Here is a 22,378-nt window from a genome sequence, read left to right on the forward strand (position 1 = left end):
AGTTGGTGTGCTAGTTGGAGAGTCTTCCCTGTCAGAGTAACCAAATCTCTGTGGTGCTCTTGTGCTGGAGTAACATTACAGATGAAGTCATCCGATTCAGAGATAAAGCCATCCCACTTGGCCTTTCTGAGGTTGAATCTCAGCAGATACTCTGTTAAAGTTGAAGAAGCATGAGTAATGATGGACTGACAGAGCTTCTGCTTTAGTTTTGAAATTCAGGCTTCGGCGCAGCTGGCTTCTTGCTGATCCAATCCATGGTTATGCTTAACCCAAGAAATATCAGTGTTAAATGGGGACCAAGGCATGCTTAAAGCAATGCTATGCTTCACAACAGCTTTTGGGATACCCAGGACTATGAGTCACCTTGTTACCCCCTCCCTTCACCCACAAGCTGCCCCCGTGCAAGGGAAACTTGCTTCTGCTTAGTTGAATGTCAGTGCCTTGCTTCCACCAGCCTGTTAGCCACTCAGGCACTCTACTCTGGGCAATGCCAGTGTTCCCTCTAACTTTTTCCATCCATTATCATAATAAATTTTGTTGTGTGCACAAAGGCATGTGCAGAGGTGCACCATCCGTAGAAACACGTACAGCTCACTGTGGGTGGCTGTGGGCACTCTGCTAATCAGCTGAGCAGCACCTGAAATCTCTCATGGGCAGCTGCCCAAGTGCTCAGCTTACAGGGAACACTGGGCAACAGTAGCCCTTATTTTGCTCTGCAGGGTAACAAGATATACTCCCCAACCCTCAAGTCCCTTTGAAGCGTTTCTGTGTAGCACCCTGCACCTTCTCCACTGAACACTCTCAGAAATACTAAGCTTGATGTGTCCCCACAGGAACAGCGTGCGCACCAGCTGTATGAGTCAGCTGGGAATCAGTACCTAGCTTAACACTACAGCACTGAGAGAAAGTAATTCCAAAGATATGTTTATTAGCAAAGATTCAAGGGATAATGAATAACAATGCGGGAAATACATGGTTGCATTCAAAATAAGGTCATAACACTTTCTAGAGGCTACATTTAGCTAGCGGTTTATCTAGCTATAAAAGCAGCAAGAAGTCCTGTGGCACCTTATAAACTAACAGATATTTTGGAGCATAAGCTTTTGTTGGGGGGCAAAAGTGGGTCTTTGTCCACAAAAACTTCTGCTCCAGAATATCTGCTAGTCTATGAGGTGCCACAGGACTACTTCTTGTTCTCAAAGATACAGACTAACATGGCTGCCTCTCTGATATCTAGCTATAGATGTCTACAAATGTGTCTCACCCCAAAGTCCCCTGTAGCATTTCAACCAGTCGGCTGAGATCTCATATTTATGAATGTGACCTCACAGCCTGTTTAATTCCTAGGTTCTGGATAAAGGGATCTCTTCTTTGCCTTTTATTTATACTCCTTGAAGCTCCTTGTCTGAACTCACTGAAAGGATAACTAACCATGGCTTGTTTTTCCTGCATCATCAGCATCATCAGCATCAACAACAACAACCACCATGGGCTCAGCGCCTGTTGGTGTCTGATGCCTCTCTCACTGTTTGCTTCCATCTTTCCCTGTCCAGTGTGAAGTTGACTTAATTTCTGTAGACTAGCTCTACACCAATCTACTATATCATCTACCCATTCTCTGTGGGGTCTGCCTCTCCTACTCAAACCGTCCACTATGCCAAATACCAGGGTCTTGATTTTTTGTTCATTATTCATTCTGCAAATATGCCCGAATAGCTGTAACTTCCATTGCATGACCTTCTGCAGTAGGTTGTCTTTCGGCTGTATCTTCCTATCTAATTCCTCATTGGTGACCTTCTGCATCCATCCCATTCTCAGGAACTTTATAACAACTCCTCTTGAATGCTAATATTCTTCTGTCCTACACATCTCTTTTCCGTCCCTATATATACACATCTTTCCATTATGTTAGCTAACAATGCTCTATTTCCATCTTGGCGGAGATAGCCCAGGAAATGTCTCTTGTCTGATACAAACCTGCTTTTTCACTTCTGCTGGTGACTTGTATTTTGATACAGACATGAAGGACATATTATCAATAAATATGAGGGATGTATGGTTAAATTCTAAGTTTAACCAGTTAGTGGATTAAATGGGATGTGAGTGGGTAGTGACCCATGGATGAGTACTGCCCCAACCAGGCTGGAGCATTGCTACCCACAGCATGTTCTGGGTCTGGACCAGGGCTGCTCTGGACATGGTGGAGTGCCCCTGCCTGCAGTCCTCATTGGCCGGATCTGCCTTAGATGAGGGCTGCTCCAGTTGAGCTGGAGGGCCTGCCGCCCACAGCAGGCCCCAAGAGGGGCTATTCCAGCGCTCATCAGTTAACCATAACTGGGTACACCTCATCCATTAGTGTGAAACTTACCAGTTAACCGTTAATATCCCTAGTAAATATACACATAATTCCCCACCTAGTATCTATACACACTTTGCAGAATGATTTTAATGTCTGTTGTGACCTGGGCTTTCTTTTAAAACTTCACATGAATATATGTACCAGAACCAGGACATTTCAGCTGGCATTAACAAATTCTTGACTGATGCACTTAAATTCACATTTTATTATAAATGAAATGACAACTGGATTTGTTTTTAAATGTAAAACCACTTACCAGTGGCACGACTAATTTCTATTTTTTTATGCACCTACAGTCTATTCTAAGAAATGTTTGCAAGTGAAAGGGTTGAGGCAATCTCTGTAATGGGACATAAAAGGCCCCATGAATATAATGAAGAAGAGGAAGAATCCCAGAAAACTAGAAAGAAAAGGAAAGTAGACGACACTGGTCAAAAACAGCACAAACATAAGGTAATTGGTGGGATCAGTAATTTGTTCTATTACACATGTATGTAGGTAGAGTATCATATATATCTGTATTATTTCTTGATTTTTAGTTGATGAGCATCTCCTTCTGAAGAGGTATATTTGCCAGTCTGTGCTATTATATATTCCATAGTATACATCTCTCTGCACAGACCGTTTTTTACAATTTCTAGTTCATCGGGTCTAATTCCTCTCCACGTTCCTGGTTTCTCTCAGGTTGAGCTTGCAAATGAGACCTTTGAAAGAGTCTGGGGAGGAAGGATAAGAAGATTTAAGAATTTAGAGAAAAAAGCACACTGGTCTCCTCTCCCCTTTAATAAGAACCTGTTTCTGTTCAAGAGAAGCATCCCTTCTCTCCGTAAGCTGTTGCATGTTCTTTTATTGTCTCAAATAGCTGCTTTAGGTGGCCTCGTCAACAGGCTCAGTTTGAAAAAAACCCAGGAGTAGCCCAGTCTAGCCAAGGCCCAGCCCAGCCTGCCTCCAAAACTCTTCTCAGTATCGGTCAGTCAGTCAGATTTCCATCACTCAGTCTGTTACAACACATGCCAGATCTGTGGAAAGTTTGAATTCCACGTTTTTCAGGGAGATTTATAATTTTCCCACATCTCTGCCAGCTGAGAAATAACGCAGCCATTCAATGGGTTTTTGAAGAGGGTTGAGGGTTAGAATTGTAAAACAGTGGATGTAGATGGCTAGTTGTTTGAAATGATTATTTTAATGCTGCTGAGATTTTATTGTCTTACTCATTTCTTATTAAGACACCTAGAGCACTGTGTAGGTATTCTATTAGTAATAGTAGTAGTAAGAATTAACTAAAAGAATAATAATTAAGTATGTGTTGTATATTATTGTAGGTGTAAATTCTGTTTCTGCTGCAAAACCTGGAAAACTCAAATGTCCGCTTTCAAATCTTGTGTTAGGAAATAATTTTTAAAGAAAATGTTGGAAAAAGAAACATCATCACCAATAACTGTGGGCTCAGCGCCCACTGGTGTCTGATGCCTCTCTCACTATTTCCTTCCATCTTTCCCTATCCAGTGCAGAGAGGCTTAGTTTCTGTAGACTAGCTCCGAACCAATCCAATCTACTACATCATTTATCCATTCTTAAAAAAAAAAAAAAAGAAACATGGCCCCCACCAAAAAATTATATGCTCTCTAAAGAAAAATATATCTTAGAGCAGCATTGCATCAGATTACACCAGTGAATTTATATTTCATGGAACATACTGCAAGGTCATACAACACAAATCAGCTCAAAGCAGTAATGGCACATATGGCCCCTTTTTGTCTCAAGAGATGGTGGCTAGCAGTGGCGGTGAAGATCTGTGGGCAGCATTTTAGTCTGCAGCTTCTCTCATCAGAGTTAAAATTAGTGTAATATTCACTCTGGGGAAATTAAAGTACATCAAACTTTTGAGCTGAGTCTTATTTGTACCTTATTAGAGACTGAAGTGTCTAAACACTTGCTAGTTGCCAGGTAGCCTTTGTTAATGGAAACTACTCCTGGCCGATTTTGTAGCTCTTTCATCAGGGTTCATTAAAAGTGCCATTGCATGTTTGTCCAACATAGCTTGATAGAGGAGAAATTATTATGAGCTGTGTTGTTTAAGAATAACTTTAATCAAAATACTTGCACCAAAAATATTGGGACCTTGTTTTAGACTTTTCTTCCCTGTTTTTAAATGGCTTTAATATGCGCAATAGATCAATTTTCTATTAGCAGATTATGAAATATAATTTAGCAAGGGCCATGTTAATGTAATGAGAGAAGCCCTAACTGTACATACATTTTCTCACATGGCATTTTGTGTCATGACTCATAAGGTCGTGACTCAGTCACAATGTGTCAGAATTGCACCCACTATATATGGCAGGGAAAATAATTTCAGTATTTTGGTCACACTACATATGATGAAATAAGGTCCCATCTGGAAACTGCTGATCTCTCCACTATCACTGAAGTGTTGTGGGTTGGGTGGTGGTGGTGGTGGTGGGGGAATATGAAGGTGGTCTCACAACACCGCCTTTATTTGGATCCATATGCTCTATTTTCCTTGTGTTGTATGCGTGTGTGGCAGTTCAGTAGTTATCCACAGCCTGACTATTGTTCACCATCCCTATTCATAGCTACTTGTCTCTTCAGTATGCTGCAGTTCCATGGATCTCTCTTTTGTTTTAGCAACTGTAGACAGAGCACCTTTCCCCTAGCAGAGTATAATGTAGAGTATCTCATAAAATTGCAATGGATGATGCGCTCTCCACTGCAACTGGCTGTATCCCCTACAGCCATCCCAAAAACTTTTTTTGCTCCATTCTAAGAGACTCCATGAACTGCTAAACTGAATTTTGCATGTTGAGTCTTCCTTTGTGACACCAATAAAATGATCTCTGTGACTTTTCTGCTGCTGTTTTCCTTTGATTGTGCTGTTGTTTCTGCAAGCAGACAGCTAACCCATCTGGCCAGAATTGATAGGATAGTGTAAAGTGAGTAGAAAGGTTCGGGCAGGTTTACTACATTGGTTTAAATGGACACAACTCTGCTGATGGCAATTTGAAGTGTGCCATGAGGGCAGAATACCACAACTGAATTAACTAGACTGTGAACTTTGTTGAGCAGGGAAAGTTTATTATTGTCTATTTAGCCAGAGCTAGCCAGCAGAATCCTTGACTGGCGCACATAAGCTACAATTATATAAATGGCAATGAAATAATAATACCATTTGATTGGAAAGGAGAATGTTGCCTAATAATTTAGGGAGACCAAGCCATAGGAAATAGTGTTTTAAATGTTTGTAAATGTATCACCCAAGTAACATTAAGATGCTCTTTTGCAAGGCGATCCCCTTAATTTTTCCACCAAACCCCTGTATTATTTTTTTAGTAGGATGTGGAAACATTTCTTTGCTTGCACTCACTTGTTATAGGAGAAGAAATCTCACTTGTCAGCTGAGTTGTTTGGTGAGGAGTGTGAACTCAGCCATGAACAGGTGTACGAGTTCCTAAAGTATGCAGCTTTGGGGAAACGCCACAATGCAACTCAACCCAGGTATAGTACCTGTTTATATTCTGGACACAGTTACATCCCGAGTTACTGTCTATATGTTAACCTACCTACAGACACATAAGTAGGGCCCTACAAACTTATGGCCATGAAAAACCTGTCACAGACTGTGAAATGTGGTCTTCCCCTGTGAAAATTGGTCTTTTCTGTGTTCTTACTATACAGATTTCATGGGAGTAAAACAGCAATTCTCAAATTGGAAGCGGGGGGCCCTGACCCTAAAGGGAGTTGCAGGAAGGTCACAAGGTTATTTTAGAAGGTCATGATATTGCCACCTGTACTTCTGCACTGCCTTCAGAGCTGGGCAGTATACAGTACCATGCCACCCTTACCTCTGTGCTCTGCCTTCACAGCTGGGCTCCCAGTCAGCAGCTGCAACTCTTCAGCTGCTCAGCTCTGAAGTCAGTGCCACTGTCAGTCACAGTGCAGAAGTAAGAGTAGCAGTACCACAAGCCCCCAGCATAATAACCTTGCAACCCCCCCATTAGTTTTGAACTGAAGACCCCTATAATGACAACACTGGGAAATTTCAGATTTAAATAGCTGAAATCATGACATTTACCATTTTAAAAAAATCCTCTGACCATGACATTGATCAGAATGGACAGGCTGATTCCTACACATAAGTACTATTTTAAATATCTTCTGATTATTTTTTGCAACACTGTCACCATATTGTCCATTTATTATGTAGAGGAGTCATAGCTAGATTTTGATTCTGTGTACTCATTTTGATGAGCATGTAAATGAGATAGGTTATACAGGTGAATATAGTAAAATTCAGAGCTCTCTTTCTCATGTCCTATGCATTGTTCACATGATCATATGCTTGTAAGGACCAATATGTAAGATAAAGGGCTGGATTCTGTTCTTATTGAAGTTAGTGGGAGCTTTGATTTCAATAAGAGCTTTGATAGTGACAACTATCAGAGGTGTAGCCATGTTATTCTGTATCTGCAAAACAACAAGAAGTCCTGTGGCACCTTATAAACTAACAGATTTTTTGTAGCATAAGTTACATTGCATCTGATGAAGTGGGTCTTATCCCACAAAAGCTTATGCTCCGGTAAATCTGTTAGTCTATAAGGTGTCATAGGACTCCTTATTGTCTTTGCTAGTCGTTTACATGGGAACAAAATTGGTCTGCTGTTTGTTTAATTGTAAAGTATTAATAACTGTATTGCTTTGATTTCTAATGCAGCTGGTGCCATATTTATCACCAAAGACACCTGGCAAGGGTTGTGGTTATTGTTCTGCAGGAAGTGAGCCAGCTCTATTTCTACAGGTTCTATTTGCAGTTCAAACATCTCAGAAAAGCATTTCAACATGTAAGTCCCCAAATGGTGCTTCTGCCAATTAAGCTTTTTCAGCCAACAGTCCCCAGAGGTTCAACTGCTACAGTGTAATTATTCTCCACCCAAGAGGAAGAGAAAATCTCTGAATCCTTAGGGGCAACATGAGAGAACCCCTCCTTTCCAGCTGCTATGAGCCCCGGACAAAGGGCTAAGCTGTGAGATTAGAAGCAAAGTGGTTAAAAATGTGCATTTTTTGAAATCATAAAATGTGAACTACAATACATCATTTCCACACTATATGCATAATATTTTCTCCATCTTCAAGAGGGTGAGGCTATTATAAATGTATCTCAGTAGATGTCTGGCTTACTTTCAGTATAGGGTGACCACGTTGTCCTATGGCAAATATGGAACACGGGCCTCCAGGGATGAGGGGGCTGCTGTTCCATGTCAGGGCTTTTCAGTGATAGGGGCAGCTGCCCTGCAGTGAGACAGCAGGGATGGAAGCTTTGCATTCTCCTGGTGAGGGGGAGTGGAGGCTGGAGGCTCCAAAATCTCCCAGCAGTGGGGTGTCAGGGAATGAAGAGGCTGCCTCAGGCCTCCGTGGGGTGCATGGGAATGGTTCAGTCACTCAGCAGAGGAGCTCCCTGGAAGCAGGGGGCCAGGGAGTAGGATCTCCACAAAAACTGTGACAATTAGCCCATTTTCTCAAAAAAGTTGAGACACCTGTGAGACAGCATAAATAAGGGGCTGTCCTGGGAAAAATGGGACAGATGGTCACTTTACTTCAGCAGTATAAATTGGTGGAGATTCACTATGTTTTACAGGAACAATTACGTCTGTTCCATGAAGAGATTATTTCTGAAGCAGGATGTAATAAAGTTTTTTTACTTTGTCCACCTATATTTTCTCCCCTTTATGTCTTACTTATTTGAACAGTGTGCTTTGAGTCAGTAAAATTGTAGGAGATTCTCCCTTAGCTGCAGCAAACACGTTTCTACTTTAGAGCAGTTTTCTAACTTTCCAGGAAACAGGAATTAGCAGTTCTGCTTCTGCCAACAAAGATGTTGCAGTGAGCCTTGACTGTGTCTAGAAAGCCAACGCTATAATATGATAACTGAGTAGCTGCAATAAAATCCTGTAGTATTGAGCTAGAATCTTGGTGATGTTTCCTTGAAAATGGAGAAAAGCTGAGAAATAAGCAACTAATGAGACAGCAGAAAGAGGTGGTCCAACTGGAATAAGAGTGGAAACTTGTGAAAGGAGGATAAGGGGAGATCAGGCAGCTGCAAAGCTATTTATGATTATATTTTTTTATTAAAGGTCACATCAGTTTCCACTGCTGCTTGTTCATTAACTGCTGTTGTTGTAACAATTAACAGCATTTTATTTAAGAATATGCAGTGCAGACTGTGTGTTTATGCAGAGTTGCTGGTGCATCACTTGAGAACCTGCTCATAACCCACTGCTCCCCTCCCGAGAAGTTATTTGCTAATCGTATTCACGTTAACACGAAAAATTACATTGACCCACTGATGACACCTCAGGCTCTAACTTAAGTTTATCCTGTCTACATTGCCTCCTTTGACTGCAGTGGAATTACAGTACGGGCAAATCTGGCTGTGGGTGGGGGGATAAAGTATGACAATGTTTGTAGCAGTAGGAGGACTGGTCTTTACTTCTTAATTTAATTTTGAAATAATTTACTTTTGTTTGTGCAGAAAAATCATTTCACGTGTTTTCCTTTCTGGTCTTTAACAGAGATTCAGTTTACCACCTACCTCAGCTAATTTTATAGATAGCATGTGTGGAGAAGGAATAAGCATGAAACAACAGAACAGCAATCAAGGTACCATGCTTTGCACTGTCAATGTCAACAATGATTTACCCATTTCAGAGGGTGTTTTGAATCTGTTTACATGACACAATCAGTTTAAAACAAAATCTTCTTCATGCAGGATTAAAGGATACAACTGATTACTGGTTCAACTCTGAAGTAAATGTCTCTGGCTAATTGCTATTAGTCCTGTTTGTAAAAGAGACAATAAAGATGCAAAATTTTCTCTTGCAAGGCTGTTATAAGCATTTGCACTATCAGTCTAAAATGTATTTGATAAGAGTTGCAGATTGAAAATAGATTCAGGCTCATTAGGTATTAATTTCTTGACTTATGTGTTAGCCTCAGTAATAATACTTTGTTATGTTGAACAGTGAATTTTAAGCATGTTGATAGCTGACTTCTTTGTTTTCATTCCTTGTGACTTTATGTGTAATGTAAGAGACTCCTTTTGCATTGTTTGCACGCTCAAAACTTCACAAAGTCATCAGAAGTCCTCAACACACAGAATACTGAACTGAGTCCTTAACAGCTGACATAGCAGGTTTTACTTTGCAATGTATTAATAGCTAAAGTTTTCTAAAACATGGACAATAAGCCACAATCACAGATTGGGGTTTCACCTATGTTTTTCTTGAAGCGATACTTTGTGTGACTGCAAACCTAATGGTAGAAAGAATGGTAACAGAGAGATATCTGGGTTAGTCTGAACAACAAAACAAAGCAGCAGAAATGTAGCACTAACTATTAACAAAATTATTTATTCTGTGATGGGTTTCACGGGACAGACCCACTTCCTCAGATCAATTTCATTTCCAATACAGACTGACATATATAGTACAGAGGACAAAAAAGAGAAAAGTTGCAATAAAAACTGCCAAATCAAATAGGATAGAAGGAAGGGAGTGAGAGGTGGGGGGATGTTAATTGTCCTGTCTGAGATAATTAGGAGCATCCAAAAGGGGAAGCAGTCCTTGCAATGCCTGAGGTAGTTGATGTCTCTGTTCATACCACGTGTTAATGTGTCGAATTTGAATATGTACTCTAACTCAGAAGTCTCCTGCTCTAATTTGTTAAAACAAAAAAGGAGGCAAGTAGCACTTTAAGACTAACAAAATAATTTACTAGGTGAACTTCTGTAGGACAGACCCACTTCTTCAGACCATAGCCATACCAGAACAGACTCCATATTTAAGGCACAGAGAACCAAAAACAGTAATCAAGGTGGATAAATCAGACAAAAATGATCAAGGTGAGCAAATCAGAGAGTAGAGGGGTAGAAGTGGGGGGAGGTCATGAATTAGATTAAGCCAAATATGCAAACAAGCCCCAATAGTGACTCAGAAAATTCCCATCCCAGTTCAAACCACGTGTTAATGTGCCTAATTTGAATATAGAAGACAGTTCAGCAGTCTCCATTTCAAGAGCGGTGTCAAAATTTTTCTTCAGTAACACGCAAACTCTTTGATTTGCTCACCTTGATCATTTTTTTCTTATTTGTCCACCTTGATTACTGTTTTTGGTTCTCTGTGCCTTAAATATTGAGTCTGTTCTGGTATGGCTATGGTCTGAAGAAGTGGGTCTGTCCCACGAAAGCTCACCTGGGCCGTGTCTACACGTGCCCCAAACTTCGAAATGGCCACGCAAATGGCCATTTCGAAGTTTACTAATGAAGCGCTGAAATATGGGAATAAGGGGACTTCGAAGTCCTTTCGAAAAGGAGCCCCGTCTGGACGAGATGCACGGCGGCAAGCCACGTCAATTTCAAAGTGCCACTGCCGCCCGCATGCTAATGAAGCGCTGAATATGCATTTCAGCGCTTCATTAGTAAACTTCGAACTGGCCATTTGCTTGGCCATTTCGAAGTTTGGGGCACGTGTAGACGTAGCCCTAATGAATTATTTTGTTAGTCTTTAAAGTGGTACTTGGCTGCTTTTTTGTTTTGATAGAATATAGACTAGCATGGCTCCCTCTCTGTTACTGCTCTAATCTCTTGTTAAATTCTCTGTGATGTGGGGCGCACATTCTCAGGTCTTTAACAGAATGGCCCACTCTATTGAAGTGTTCATGGACAGGCTTATGGGTATTGAGTTTTTTGATGTCTGCTCTGTATCCATTTAATTTTTGGCCAAGGTTTCAATCGCCTCTGCTCTGATCCTACTGACAGACACCGAAAACTACAAGACCTCTACCAAGCATTCATAAAACTGAATTACCCAGCGGGAGAAGTAAAAAATCAAATTGACAGGGCCAAACAAATACCCAGAAACCAGCTACTTCAAGATAAGCCCAAGAAGATCAACAACAGAACACCACTTGTCATCACGTATAGTCCCCAGCTCAAACCCCTGCAGTGCATCATTAACAATCTACAACTTATTCTGGATCAGGATGCTACACTCCAGAAGGCTCTAGGTGACAGGCCTGTCCTCTCCTATAGACAACCTCCTAACCTGAGAAAGATTCTCACCAGCAATCACAGCCTATACCACAATAATACGAATCCTGGAACCTTTCCTTGCAACAAACCCCGCTGCCAACTTTGTCCACATATTTTTTCTGGGAATACCATCACTGGACCTAACCGTGTTAGTTACAAGATCAAAGGCACATTCTCTTGCAATTCCAGCAACATTATATATGCTATTATGTGCCAACAATGCCCTGAGACCCTATGTCATTGGGCAGACTGGGCAAAACCTTTGCCAAAGAATAAATGGACACAGAGCAGACATCAAGATACTTAAAACATATAAGCCTGTCCATGAACACTTTAATGGAGTGGGCCATTCTGTTAAAGACCTGAGAATGTGAGTACTGCATCACAGAGAATTTAACAACAGATTAGAGCATGAGACTTCTGAGTTAGAGTACATATTCAAATTCAACACACTAACACGTATGAACAGAGACATCAACTACCTCACTCGTTACTATGACTGCTTCCCTTTGTTTGATGCTCCTAATTATCTCAGACAGGACAATTAACACCCCCCCACACACCTCTCACTCCATTCCTTCTATCCTATTTGATTTGGCAGTTTTTATTGCAGTTATTTTCTTTTTGGTGGTGTACTTATATATATCAGTCTGTATTGGAAATGAAATTGATCTGAAGAAGTGGGTCTGTCCCACAAAAGCTTATCTCCGAATAAATCATTTTGTTAGTCTTCAAAGTGCTACATTTCTGCTGTTTTGATAGAAAGAATGGTTCAGTCTGGTGATTCAGGGGCTGGACTGGACATCATGAGACCTTGGTTCATATTCTAATTAACAAGCTGCTTCTGTGACCTTGGGCAAGTCATTATATGTACCCTGTGCCTCCAGTCCCCATTAAAAGGAGACTAATAGCTCCTTATTTTGTGTGGATCAAATCCATTCTGCTTGCGAGTTCAGATTATATAATGACGATGGGTAAAAACAAACACCTTGGTTACACTAGGAAAATACAAGTTCTAACACATCTTTACTATCACCTAGTGGAGTGGTCCCCAAGCTGTGCAGTGCATCCTCCTTGGGTGGGGGGCAAAAAGGAACTTCTGGGGCTAATGGGCGGGGCCTGCCCCACAGGGGTTGGGAAGGGAGCACTGCACTATCACCCTCGGCCCTCCCACATATCTGTTCTTTCTACAGGCCTGCAGTGCCTTCACTCCTTCTCTGGCCCCAATTGTGCTCAATCCACTAGTGAATGCTGCCACCCCTCTAAGTGGAACACTATAGTGTGAGTCGCAGTAGTTTACCTGCTATTCCAAAATCGTGTACAAAGTTGCTGACAGCCTTTAAAATGTAATTGCTTATTATAGGTTCAACTTCTGTCTGTAGCAGAAATATTCCTAAGAATTCAGACCTGCAAAAAGATGCAATCACTCAGAAATACGGCGAGGAAAAGCAAGGTCTGACCAGTTATCTTCTAACTTTGGAAGAGATGAGAAAATACGACTATCCTTTAGAAGGTCAGGCCGTATACATTTTGGTACTAAAATCCCAACCTAATGAGTTTAATTCAATCCATAAATCCCATTGGTTTTCACCGGGAATTTTGATTGCACAAGGAGCGTGGGCTTCTTACCGAAGTAATCTGGGGCTTTCACTGTCCTTATGTCTGCCTGATGAGTTACAGGAGAGAGACTTCTTTGTCTGATGCTCAGACCTTTTTATGTTTTTTTCTAGGGTCCCCTGGATGTGGGAATTATGTCCACACACAGTGCGAGAGCCCAAGGACAGACAGCAGCCCCCTGTTTGGGCTGGATTGTGAAATGGTATTAAAAAACATTGGTCTTCAAGAGGGTTAGGAAATGAGTTACCACTTCCTCTGACTCCAAAAATAAAGCCAGCCACCCTCTGCCTGTTCTAGAGCAGGGGTGAGCAAACTTTTTATGTTGGGCCCCACTTTTTGTCCCTGCAATTATCCAGGCCCCACCCTCCTCACCTCACCTGTCTAATGTAATCTAAACCAAAAGGAATTTCAGGTAGGTTAATATAAAAAAACCTCTTTCAGCATATATAAGAAAATAAGTACGTAGATTGTGGAATTGGAAAAAGGCAAATGTAGTGGCCGTGTTTAATAAAGGAAAGAAGGACAATCCAGGGCACTATAGCCCAATCAGCCTTGCCTCAGTCCCCAGAAAAATCATGGAGGAGATCCTCAAAGTGTCCCTTGTGAAGCACTTGGAAGAGGGGAAAGTGATCAGGAACAGTCAAAATGGATTCACCAAGGGCAAGTCATACCTGACCAACCTAATTAGCTTCTATGATGATGAGGGGCTCTGTGGACATGGGGAAGTCAATGGACGTGATATACCTTGACTTTAGCAAACCTTTTGATACAGTCTCACAATATTCTTACCTGCAAGTTAGGGAAGTATGGATTGCATAATGGACTGTAAGGTGGATAGAAAGCTGGCTGGGCCTAATAGGTAGTGATCAGTGGCTCAAGATCTGGTTGGTAGTTGATTTCAAGTAGAGTGCCCCAATAATTGGTTCTAGGGTCAGTTTTGTTCACTGACTTTATCCATGACCTGGTTGAGGGGATGGATTGCACCCTCAGCAAATTTGCAGATAACACGAAGCTAGGGGGACAGGTAGATATGTTGGGGAGTAGGGATAGGGTCCAGAGTGACCTAGACAAGTCAGAGGATTGAGCAAAAAGAAATCTGATGAGGTTCAGGAATCCCAAGCCTTGTTACAGGCTAGGGACTGACTGGTTAAGGAGCAGTGCAGCAGAAAAGGACCTGGGGATTACAGTGGATGAGAAGCTGGATATGGTCAACAATGCGCCCTTGTAGCCAAGAAGGCTAATAGCATATTGGGGTGCATTAGGAAGAGCATTTCCAGCAGATCTAGAGATGTTATTATTCCCCTCTATTCGGCGCTAGTGAGGCCTCATCTGGAGTATTGTGTCCAGTTCTGGGCCCCCCTCTCTCCCCAGTATAGAAAGGATGTGGATGCATTGGAGAGGGCCCAGCAGAGGGCAACAAAAATGATTAAGGGGTTGGAGCACGTGACGTGTGAGGAGAGGCTGAGAGATTTGGGCTTTATTTAGTTTGCAGAAGAGAAGAGTGAGGGGTTATTTGACAGCAGCCTTCAACTTCCTGAAGGGGGGCTATAAAGAGGATGGAAAGAGACTGTTCTTAGTTGTGACAGATGGCAGAACAAGGAGCAATGGTCTCAAGTTACAGAGCAGGAGGTATAGGTTGGATATTAGGAAAAACTATTTTTCTAGGAGGGCGGTGAAGCACTGGAATGCGTTACCGACAGAGGTGGTGGAATCTCCATCTCTAGAGGTTTTTAAGTCCCAGCTTGACATAGTCCTGACTGGGATGATTTAGTTAGGGTTGATCCTGCTTTGGGCAGAGGGCGGGACTAGATGACCTCCTAGGGTCCCTTCCAGCCCTAGAATTCTATGATTCTAATGTAAATATTACTCATATATAAATGTGAATACACATAGCTAAACACAGTAACATATTTCAACATTTTTAATTAGAAGAATGAGCCTGAGACCCACCAGCCTATGGTACGGCACCCCCCTTATGAAATTTCAAGCGTCTCTGAGGGGGCCTGCCCCCCACTTTGCATACGTCTGTTCTAGAGCAATTCTACCAATAAAAACAGAGTACAGTAGAACCCCAAGATATGTGCACTCAAGTTACGCGTATCTTGGGTTAAAACGACACTGAGTGGTGAGGAGCTGGTGCCTGGCGCCTGGATCCAGGCTGCCCGCCGCTCAGGGGAGATGGGAACTGACCAGCACTGCTGTGCTGCTCAGTTTCCTGGCTCCTGTGAGTGGCCGGCGGGTGGGAGCCAAGCACCAGCTGCCTGTCACTGACAGGAACAGGGAAACTGATCAGCCCTCCTTTGTTGGTCAGTTTGCCTATTCCTGTCAGTGGTGGCAGCCAAGAGTCAGGCTCTGGGCTGCTGCCCCTGACAGGAGCCGTGAAACTGACCAGCACAGCAGCGGTGGTCAGCTTCCCCTCTCCTGTGAGCAGCAGACAGCCCAGAGCCAGGACAGCCCAGAACCAGGCTCTCAGCTCCTGCCACTCACAGGAGACAGGAAACTGATCAGCAGTGCTACACTGGTGAGTTTCCTGGCTCCCCCGAGTTACGTGAAATTTGACTTGCATGGAACTGCACAAGAACGCAACCTCCATGTAAGTTGGGGTCTACTAAAATAAAAAACACCAGCTGCCCCTGTGCACCAGTAATTCTTCTGTCAGTAGCATGAGGAGCACCTCCCCAGTGCTAGTTCAATAGAGAGAGAATTCTCCCCTCCACCCTCCGCAAAAAAATACTAAAAACAAAAAACTGCCCCCACAGTGTAACCATGATGTTCTCATTAATTAGCATGCTGCAGCACTCACCAGCACAGAGGTTCTCTATATATATGCAGGAGGCAGGACAGGTAGATCTATTGCTTTGCAGACTGTTCCTCTCCTTGCAGGGTGGACATGAGGCTCCGGGGGAGCTGCTATTGCCTTCACCTGCTAGAGATGGGAAAGGAGGAGGATCCTTCTCCCCAGTGCCAATGCAGTTGTTCAGGCTCTGTGCTGTGCTGAGGAGTGCCTCTCTGTTCACTTTGGTCCTGGTAGAAGAGACTTGTTTTGACCTCATCTGCGCCCTTTTTTAAATCTCTGCCACTGCTTCCTTTGGCATGTCTTGGCAGAGCACTGTAAAAGGCAATCAGTTGAGGCATTCTGGGAGTAAAGTACAAATATAATCTGTGTGATCCATTCTTCCTTCTAAAGACTAATTGGGTGATATGCTTTCGTGTGCACCTGGTAATGCGTATCCAAGATTAATCGGAACTGGCTCCACTAGTAAAAACTAGTAATAGATGATAAATCTTCCAGGTCAGTAACATTTTTTAGTGAGGACAGCAATTACTGCAATCAAAGCAGAATTTAATGAATTGGTATTCTTGAGAGAACTGATTTCCGTGCTGATTTTTGATCTTCCTCTTTTTTTTCTGCTAGTGCCTCACTAAGATGGGGAGTGAAGTAACTCGAGTCTCACTGGTGGATGCAGAGGGACGGTGCATCATGGATGAGCTTATAAAGCCTGAGAGCCAGATAGTGAACTACCTGACCAGGTATTTGGAATATAAACCAGCTGCATGAACTGGGAGCCCTTTAGGGTATGTCTTCACCCTGGTCAGAGTCAATCTTCCAGGGTTCAATTTTGCGGGCCTAGTGGAAATGCATGAAATTGAATTATCAGGGTCGACATTCGACCCTATGTTCCTCAATCTCGCGAGGAGTTTCTCCTGTCGATCTCCCTCAGTGAGGACAGGCAGGTAAGTCGATTGTAGATAAGTTGATGCCAGCTATGCAATTCAACTTTAAGGTCTAGTGTAGACTTTTCTGGGTGGCCTCTCGTGGGTGTCTGATGCACTTAGCATCCCAGGTGTTCCAAGAAAAGCCTACGTTACAGGTTAATGATTTAGGGCTAGTTACTTTTTACTGTCTGGGGCTGGTTACTATTTTACTGCTAGTTATAGAAGACATGAGATAGCAGTTGGCTCTGTGACTCTGTTTCCTCATCTGTAAAATGAGTATATCATCTGACTTTCAGGGGTTCCAAGAACAGAGCTGTGTGGAACCTTTGTAATGTAACCTGGCAAAATTCAAGCTACACTTTGGCCCAAGAAATTTAATGTCATGCTGTTGCACAGCATGAAAATCCCGTCAATTACTTTCAGCGGCTTCCCTTCTGCTAACAGGCTCCTGAACATTCCCTTACATTTCTTTTCTAGTTTAATAGATCACCTGTACTTTGTCCTCTTTACGACAGAGTAATGTTTATACAAAGTCACAGTTCTAACTCCAACGTGATCACATTGGTAGTCTATGTGTTTCATGTTTCTTGCTTAAAATGACCTCTAGTAAATGACGTAAATATGGCAGTTTATCATTGGCCATTTTTCTTTTGAAGATACTCAGGAATCACACAGAAGATTCTTCTTCCAGTGAAAACAAAGCTCCCAGAGATTCAGGACAAACTAAAGAAATTGCTTCCCCGTGATGCGGTATTAGTAGGTCACTCTTTAAATGCCGATCTCCACGCTTTACAAGTGAGCATACTCTTATGAGAATTTCCCCCAGCCCTGTTGGACCTGTTTTGTCTGATGCTTTTCATACTTGAAATCAAAATAAATAATCAGAGCTGTAATCACTTCTTCCCCTGTTTTTGTTCTGATGGCATAAGGGTATAACAATATATAAGTGAAGAACATGAGGTCGTCTAAGCAAACACAGAAGTCAAGAAGTAAGAAAGCTGTACTTCCAAAGCCTGCAAGTCAAAGTCCCTCTAGAAAGTCTTTACCAGTGGCCTTAATTCTATCTCCTCCTTTCCCTTCACTCATTGCTGGGTACACCTAATTGTGTTGTAGTCAGTGTTCTTTCTAATATTCCATCCACGTGTGGATTTTTTCCATCCATATGCACAATAAATTTTTATGAGCACCAAGGCAGGTGCACATATGCACGACCAGGAGAAAAAAGCCTAGATGTGGGCGCTTTCCTGATCAGCTGGGCAGCATTTTAATCTCTTCTGAGCGGCCGTACAAGCGCACAGTTTACAGGGAGCCCTGCTTCTGGTAAAAACAAATCTTACATTGTGGTTGTTTAAATTTACCACAAGAATCATCCTATAACTGAAGTTCATAATCTTTGCCCTTCTTGCTAGTTTATATTAAGTAGAGGGGGTTTCTGACCTGTCTTGTGGTGAACTGTTGGGTATTTTTATTGAGCACTTGTGACCTTTATGTATACGATAAACAGGCAAAAAGCTGACTACCTTGTATGTCTGGAATCAGGGCCATTAGTCAGAGGATACATGGGCCATGGCTATGGAACCCAACCCATAGGGGGAATTTTTCATTTGTAACTCCTTTTCCTCGTATTTCACTGCATATGGAATTCTGCCAATTCTTCCTTACTCTCCAGCGAACAGCAGAAGCCATCACAGAGTTAAAAATGGGTTTATCAAAGAGTTAACTGTGGAGTTAGCACAATTCCATAAAACTAATAGTCTTTACTCACATTATGGGTGACAATCTCTCTTCTCCAGATGATACATCCCAGTGTTATTGACACTTCGCTGCTTTTTGCCAGACACAGAGGTCGACGGTTCAAGCTAAAATTCTTAGCAAAAGCTGTTTTAGGGTAAGTTGGGTTGTTACAGTTTAATGCCAATAGATAACAAGTGCTACTAGGTAATATTTCACCAGTCATCCTTATTACACCAGATGCAAGAGTGTTTTTATTTAAAAATTGTGTGGCAAATCAGGTTATATAAGGTGTGTGAACGCGCAGTGTGAATTATTGTAGAAGGAGGTGAGGTCTGTATTGAAAATAAATGTATGTCTATACTGCACGCTCTTGATAGTGGTGTATTGAGTACAGACATTACAAGTCCCTCAAGCACAGGTATAGATACAGTAGATGGTGGGGCACTGCTTTGGCAAACACAATATACCCTACCCTGCCCAAACAAAGCCAGTTGCTACTTTAGCCGTGTCGTGTCCCACTGCCTCTCTGCTGCTGGAGTTTCTCTGGTGTGAAGAGAGGCTCTGGCAGAGGGAAGGCAGCAGGGAAACACTCCACACACCCTGCGTGTTGCTGCCAGTTGCACCATGCCCTGGAAATGAAACAGCTGCAGTGGACATGTCAAAGAACGGACTGCCATCTCCATGCTACAGGGAGGATATTGAGGCAGAGAGGTTAAGTGACTTGCCTAACTCATACAGTGACTAGGCAGCACAGCTAGAGTTGAACCCAGGTCTGCTAGTCCACAGACTACCCCAAGAACAAGCCTCTAGTTCTGAAATGCTCAGTCTCACACCTAAGAGGCCAGGATGCTCTTTTCCAACACTCTGGAGAGTCTCATTCACACAAATGCCTAAGACGACTCATTTCAAATTAGCAAGAAAGCAAAGACAAAAGGCAAGGGTAATGTTTCAGAAAGGGGGTTTTGGCACATTTAGCTTGAGTTGTTAATGATATTCCATAGGGTGCAAGTCATCATTGTACAGTATTTTGTAAACCTGATGTGTTCTTTAGCAGTAAGAGTTTGGTGAGATATGAGGTGAGATTGCTGTGCTATATGCAAATTAAGAGGTAAGAAAACTAGCAGAGTATAGCTGGTTGTAGATAAAGATAGCGAAGGTGTGTCCAGGCACACAGTGATCCACCCTATCTGTGAAATTGTTGCCAGTTGTAAGCAATATTGAACATTGCCAAAATACTTCATGTATTTCAAGGCCTTTTAGAATAGTTCAGAAGAACATGGATTCTGAGATAACTGTAATACAGCAATCTGTAGGAACAGAAATAAATGTATCATCGGAAAAGAACAAGCTATGGGGCTTCTGAGAGATTTGGTACTATAGTAGTTAGGGTCTGAAAACCAGTAACCATCTTGCATATTTTCCTTTGATGGTTCAGGAAGGAAATTCAATGTGAAAATAAAGTTGGCCATGATCCAACAGAAGATGCTGAAGCTGCACTTGAATTGCTTCAATACTTTATTGAACAGGGACCCAAAAAGGTATGCAATTTTGTAGACTATAAATGTATTTGCTTTAGTTCTTTATTTAAAAAAAAAAAAACAGCCTTAAAATACCCAGAGATGGAAAAAGTACCCCAAAAGTCACTTGAATAAAAGTGCAGCTGTTTTTACTTCTGGGTACACGAGTACAGTCTAGATGTGATGTGTGTACTTTTACTCAAGTAGTTTTCCAGGGGGGTGCCGGTAACTTGTACTTAAATATTACTAGCCCCCCAGCAGCTGCACTTTTTTCAAGTAACTTTTGGGGTACTTTTTCCACCTCTGAAAGTATCTCAGCATATGTAGTTTGTAGCCCTCCTAAAGGAAAAAAAAACTTTTTTCATCGTTTCTTCTTATTAGCAATTGGGCCCTAATCCAGGAAGGTAATTTTGTGTTGAGCGTACAAGCACCCTTTTGACCTTAGCAGGCCCATTGATGTACTTAAACTCAAGCATATGTTAAAGTGTTTTGCTGAATCAGGACTTCCAATATCATCTCTGGGAGCAGCATTCCCCACGTAAAGTGTACAGATCCCTGTACGCTCCCCCAGTCTTGGTAGAAATTGCCAGATCTTCAAGAATGCTCCAAAATATATCCCTGTTTTTTGTATCCCTCCACACTCTACATTATGCTCATGTCCTTTTCCTGTTTTTCAATACTACTCTTGGGTCCAGTTTTTGTCCCATGCTTTTTGCTAATTTAAGGCACTTGTGTACTTCACTTCACAATTGCAGTGGATTGGCTCTTATGCACAGCTCTATCTCCCAAATCTGTGGCTTCAAATTCTAAACCAGAGATGACTTTATGGGGAGACATTGCTGGACTGATGCCTATGAGTGCTGTGTGCTTGAAAACTACCTTGAACCATAATTAGTGTGTGTTTGTATTTCTAGGTAGTCGAGCTAAATTTGGAGAGGGTGCTGTCAACCACTAAGCTGATGGAGTCATTAGAGCAGAAATCTATGTTACAAATGCAAGAGAATGAAATTCAGAAACACTCAAGTGATCCTCCAGGCATACCTACACCATGGTGGTAGGACTTTCCAGTGATATTCAGCTACTTCATTGGTGTCAGTTCTTTGTGAAACTATCTAGAAATTCATTGTTTTCTATCAAAATGCTGTTAGTCTCTTCCTCACCAGCTGCTGAGTTATACCTATGCAATACCTAAAAATTAAAAGGCTTATATTTTACAACAGTAGGTTTTTACACTATTCTCACTCTTAAATACAGGTTGAACCTCTCTAATCTGGGACTTTCTCCTCTGGCATGATTTTAGCTAGCTGAATGACCACGTCATGGGTAAGGCCAAGTTTCTTGTGGTCCCATAAACTTTGTTCACAGCCACAAGTCCTGGCCCTGTGCTGTTATCTGTAATTTACCCCTAAATGTCTTCTGTGAGCCCAGTAAGCAGCAGAAGTGTCGGTAATGCTGCTCATCAGTATTGACACACACCCACACACCTCCCCCCCATGGTCTGGCAAATTTTCTTGTTTGGCACCAATCAGGTCCCAAGGGTGCTGGATAAGAGAGGTTCAACCTGTATATATTCAGGACACAAGATGATTATATTCAGGCAGTGGGAGGTTGGTTAGTTTTTAAATTCCTCTTTGGAGGAGAGCTGTAGCATTTTTCTTTAACAAGTAACTTTCTCTAAAGCTGTGGTTCCCAGCCTTTTCACTAGTATGGACCCCCAATTACTGCCCCTCCCCAAAACATTCGTGGAAACCCATCAAAGCCAATTCTAGCCTCTATGTACACACTTTATGAAAAAGGAAAATCAACGTTGTGGTTTCAGAGAGCAGTTAATAACGTGATTGGAAGATATCTCATTTAAAAATAAGAATTGATTGTCACTTATTTTCTATGATCAATTTTATATATAATTTTTTTCCACAGACACCGCCCCTTCCCCCTCCAGCAATACCCTCACAGACCCCAGGTTGGGAACCACTGCTTTAAAGTTTCTAATTCAAAGTAAACTAAGAGATAGGTTTAAAGATTAGTGATATTTACTATGACTGTTAGTTTTTTAGACTATTTGAGTGCAACTGGCCAAAAAACACTCTTTTTGAGCAGAAAGGAACTAGCATCTTCTGGCCTGTATCAAAATAGTCTGAGCACTTCAAATAAACAGGTGAGTGAATTTAGAACAGTTTGTTCTAAATATGTATCTAAGAAATAAAGTTCTACATCTTCTTGGGGTGGGGGAGTTTAAAAATGTTAGTTTAGAAATGTTGAGTAACCTAAAATACTAAAGATCAGCAACAGCCTTCACGCTTCCTTGGGTAAATTGGTTTTGTTGTCTTT

The 22,378-nt window shown here is 42.0% G+C and overlaps 1 protein-coding gene across 3 annotated transcripts in view; it reads left to right on the forward strand.

Annotated features, from left to right (window-relative positions):
- Positions 1–22,378, forward strand: part of REXO5 (RNA exonuclease 5) — a 34,023-nt gene that overhangs the window by 3,515 nt on the left and 8,130 nt on the right. For all 3 annotated transcript variants that reach the window (XR_012647783.1, XM_075011011.1, XM_075011012.1), the window contains exons 2-13: positions 2,656–2,812; positions 5,754–5,875; positions 7,092–7,218; positions 8,947–9,034; positions 12,826–12,975; positions 13,193–13,281; positions 16,495–16,610; positions 17,453–17,591; positions 18,590–18,684; positions 19,966–20,068; positions 20,962–21,101; positions 22,097–22,205. Coding sequence is in view for 2 of the 3 variants with exons in the window: in XM_075011011.1 (XP_074867112.1) it covers positions 2,669–2,812; positions 5,754–5,875; positions 7,092–7,218; positions 8,947–9,034; positions 12,826–12,975; positions 13,193–13,281; positions 16,495–16,610; positions 17,453–17,591; positions 18,590–18,684; positions 19,966–20,068; positions 20,962–21,101; positions 22,097–22,205 (1,422 nt within the window). In the remaining variant the exon portion in view is untranslated. The remainder of the gene's footprint in view (positions 1–2,655; positions 2,813–5,753; positions 5,876–7,091; positions 7,219–8,946; positions 9,035–12,825; positions 12,976–13,192; positions 13,282–16,494; positions 16,611–17,452; positions 17,592–18,589; positions 18,685–19,965; positions 20,069–20,961; positions 21,102–22,096; positions 22,206–22,378) is intronic.

Source organism: Carettochelys insculpta, chromosome 16 (assembly GCF_033958435.1).
Source record: "Carettochelys insculpta isolate YL-2023 chromosome 16, ASM3395843v1, whole genome shotgun sequence".
In the NCBI taxonomy this organism is placed as follows: domain Eukaryota; kingdom Metazoa; phylum Chordata; order Testudines; family Carettochelyidae; genus Carettochelys; species Carettochelys insculpta.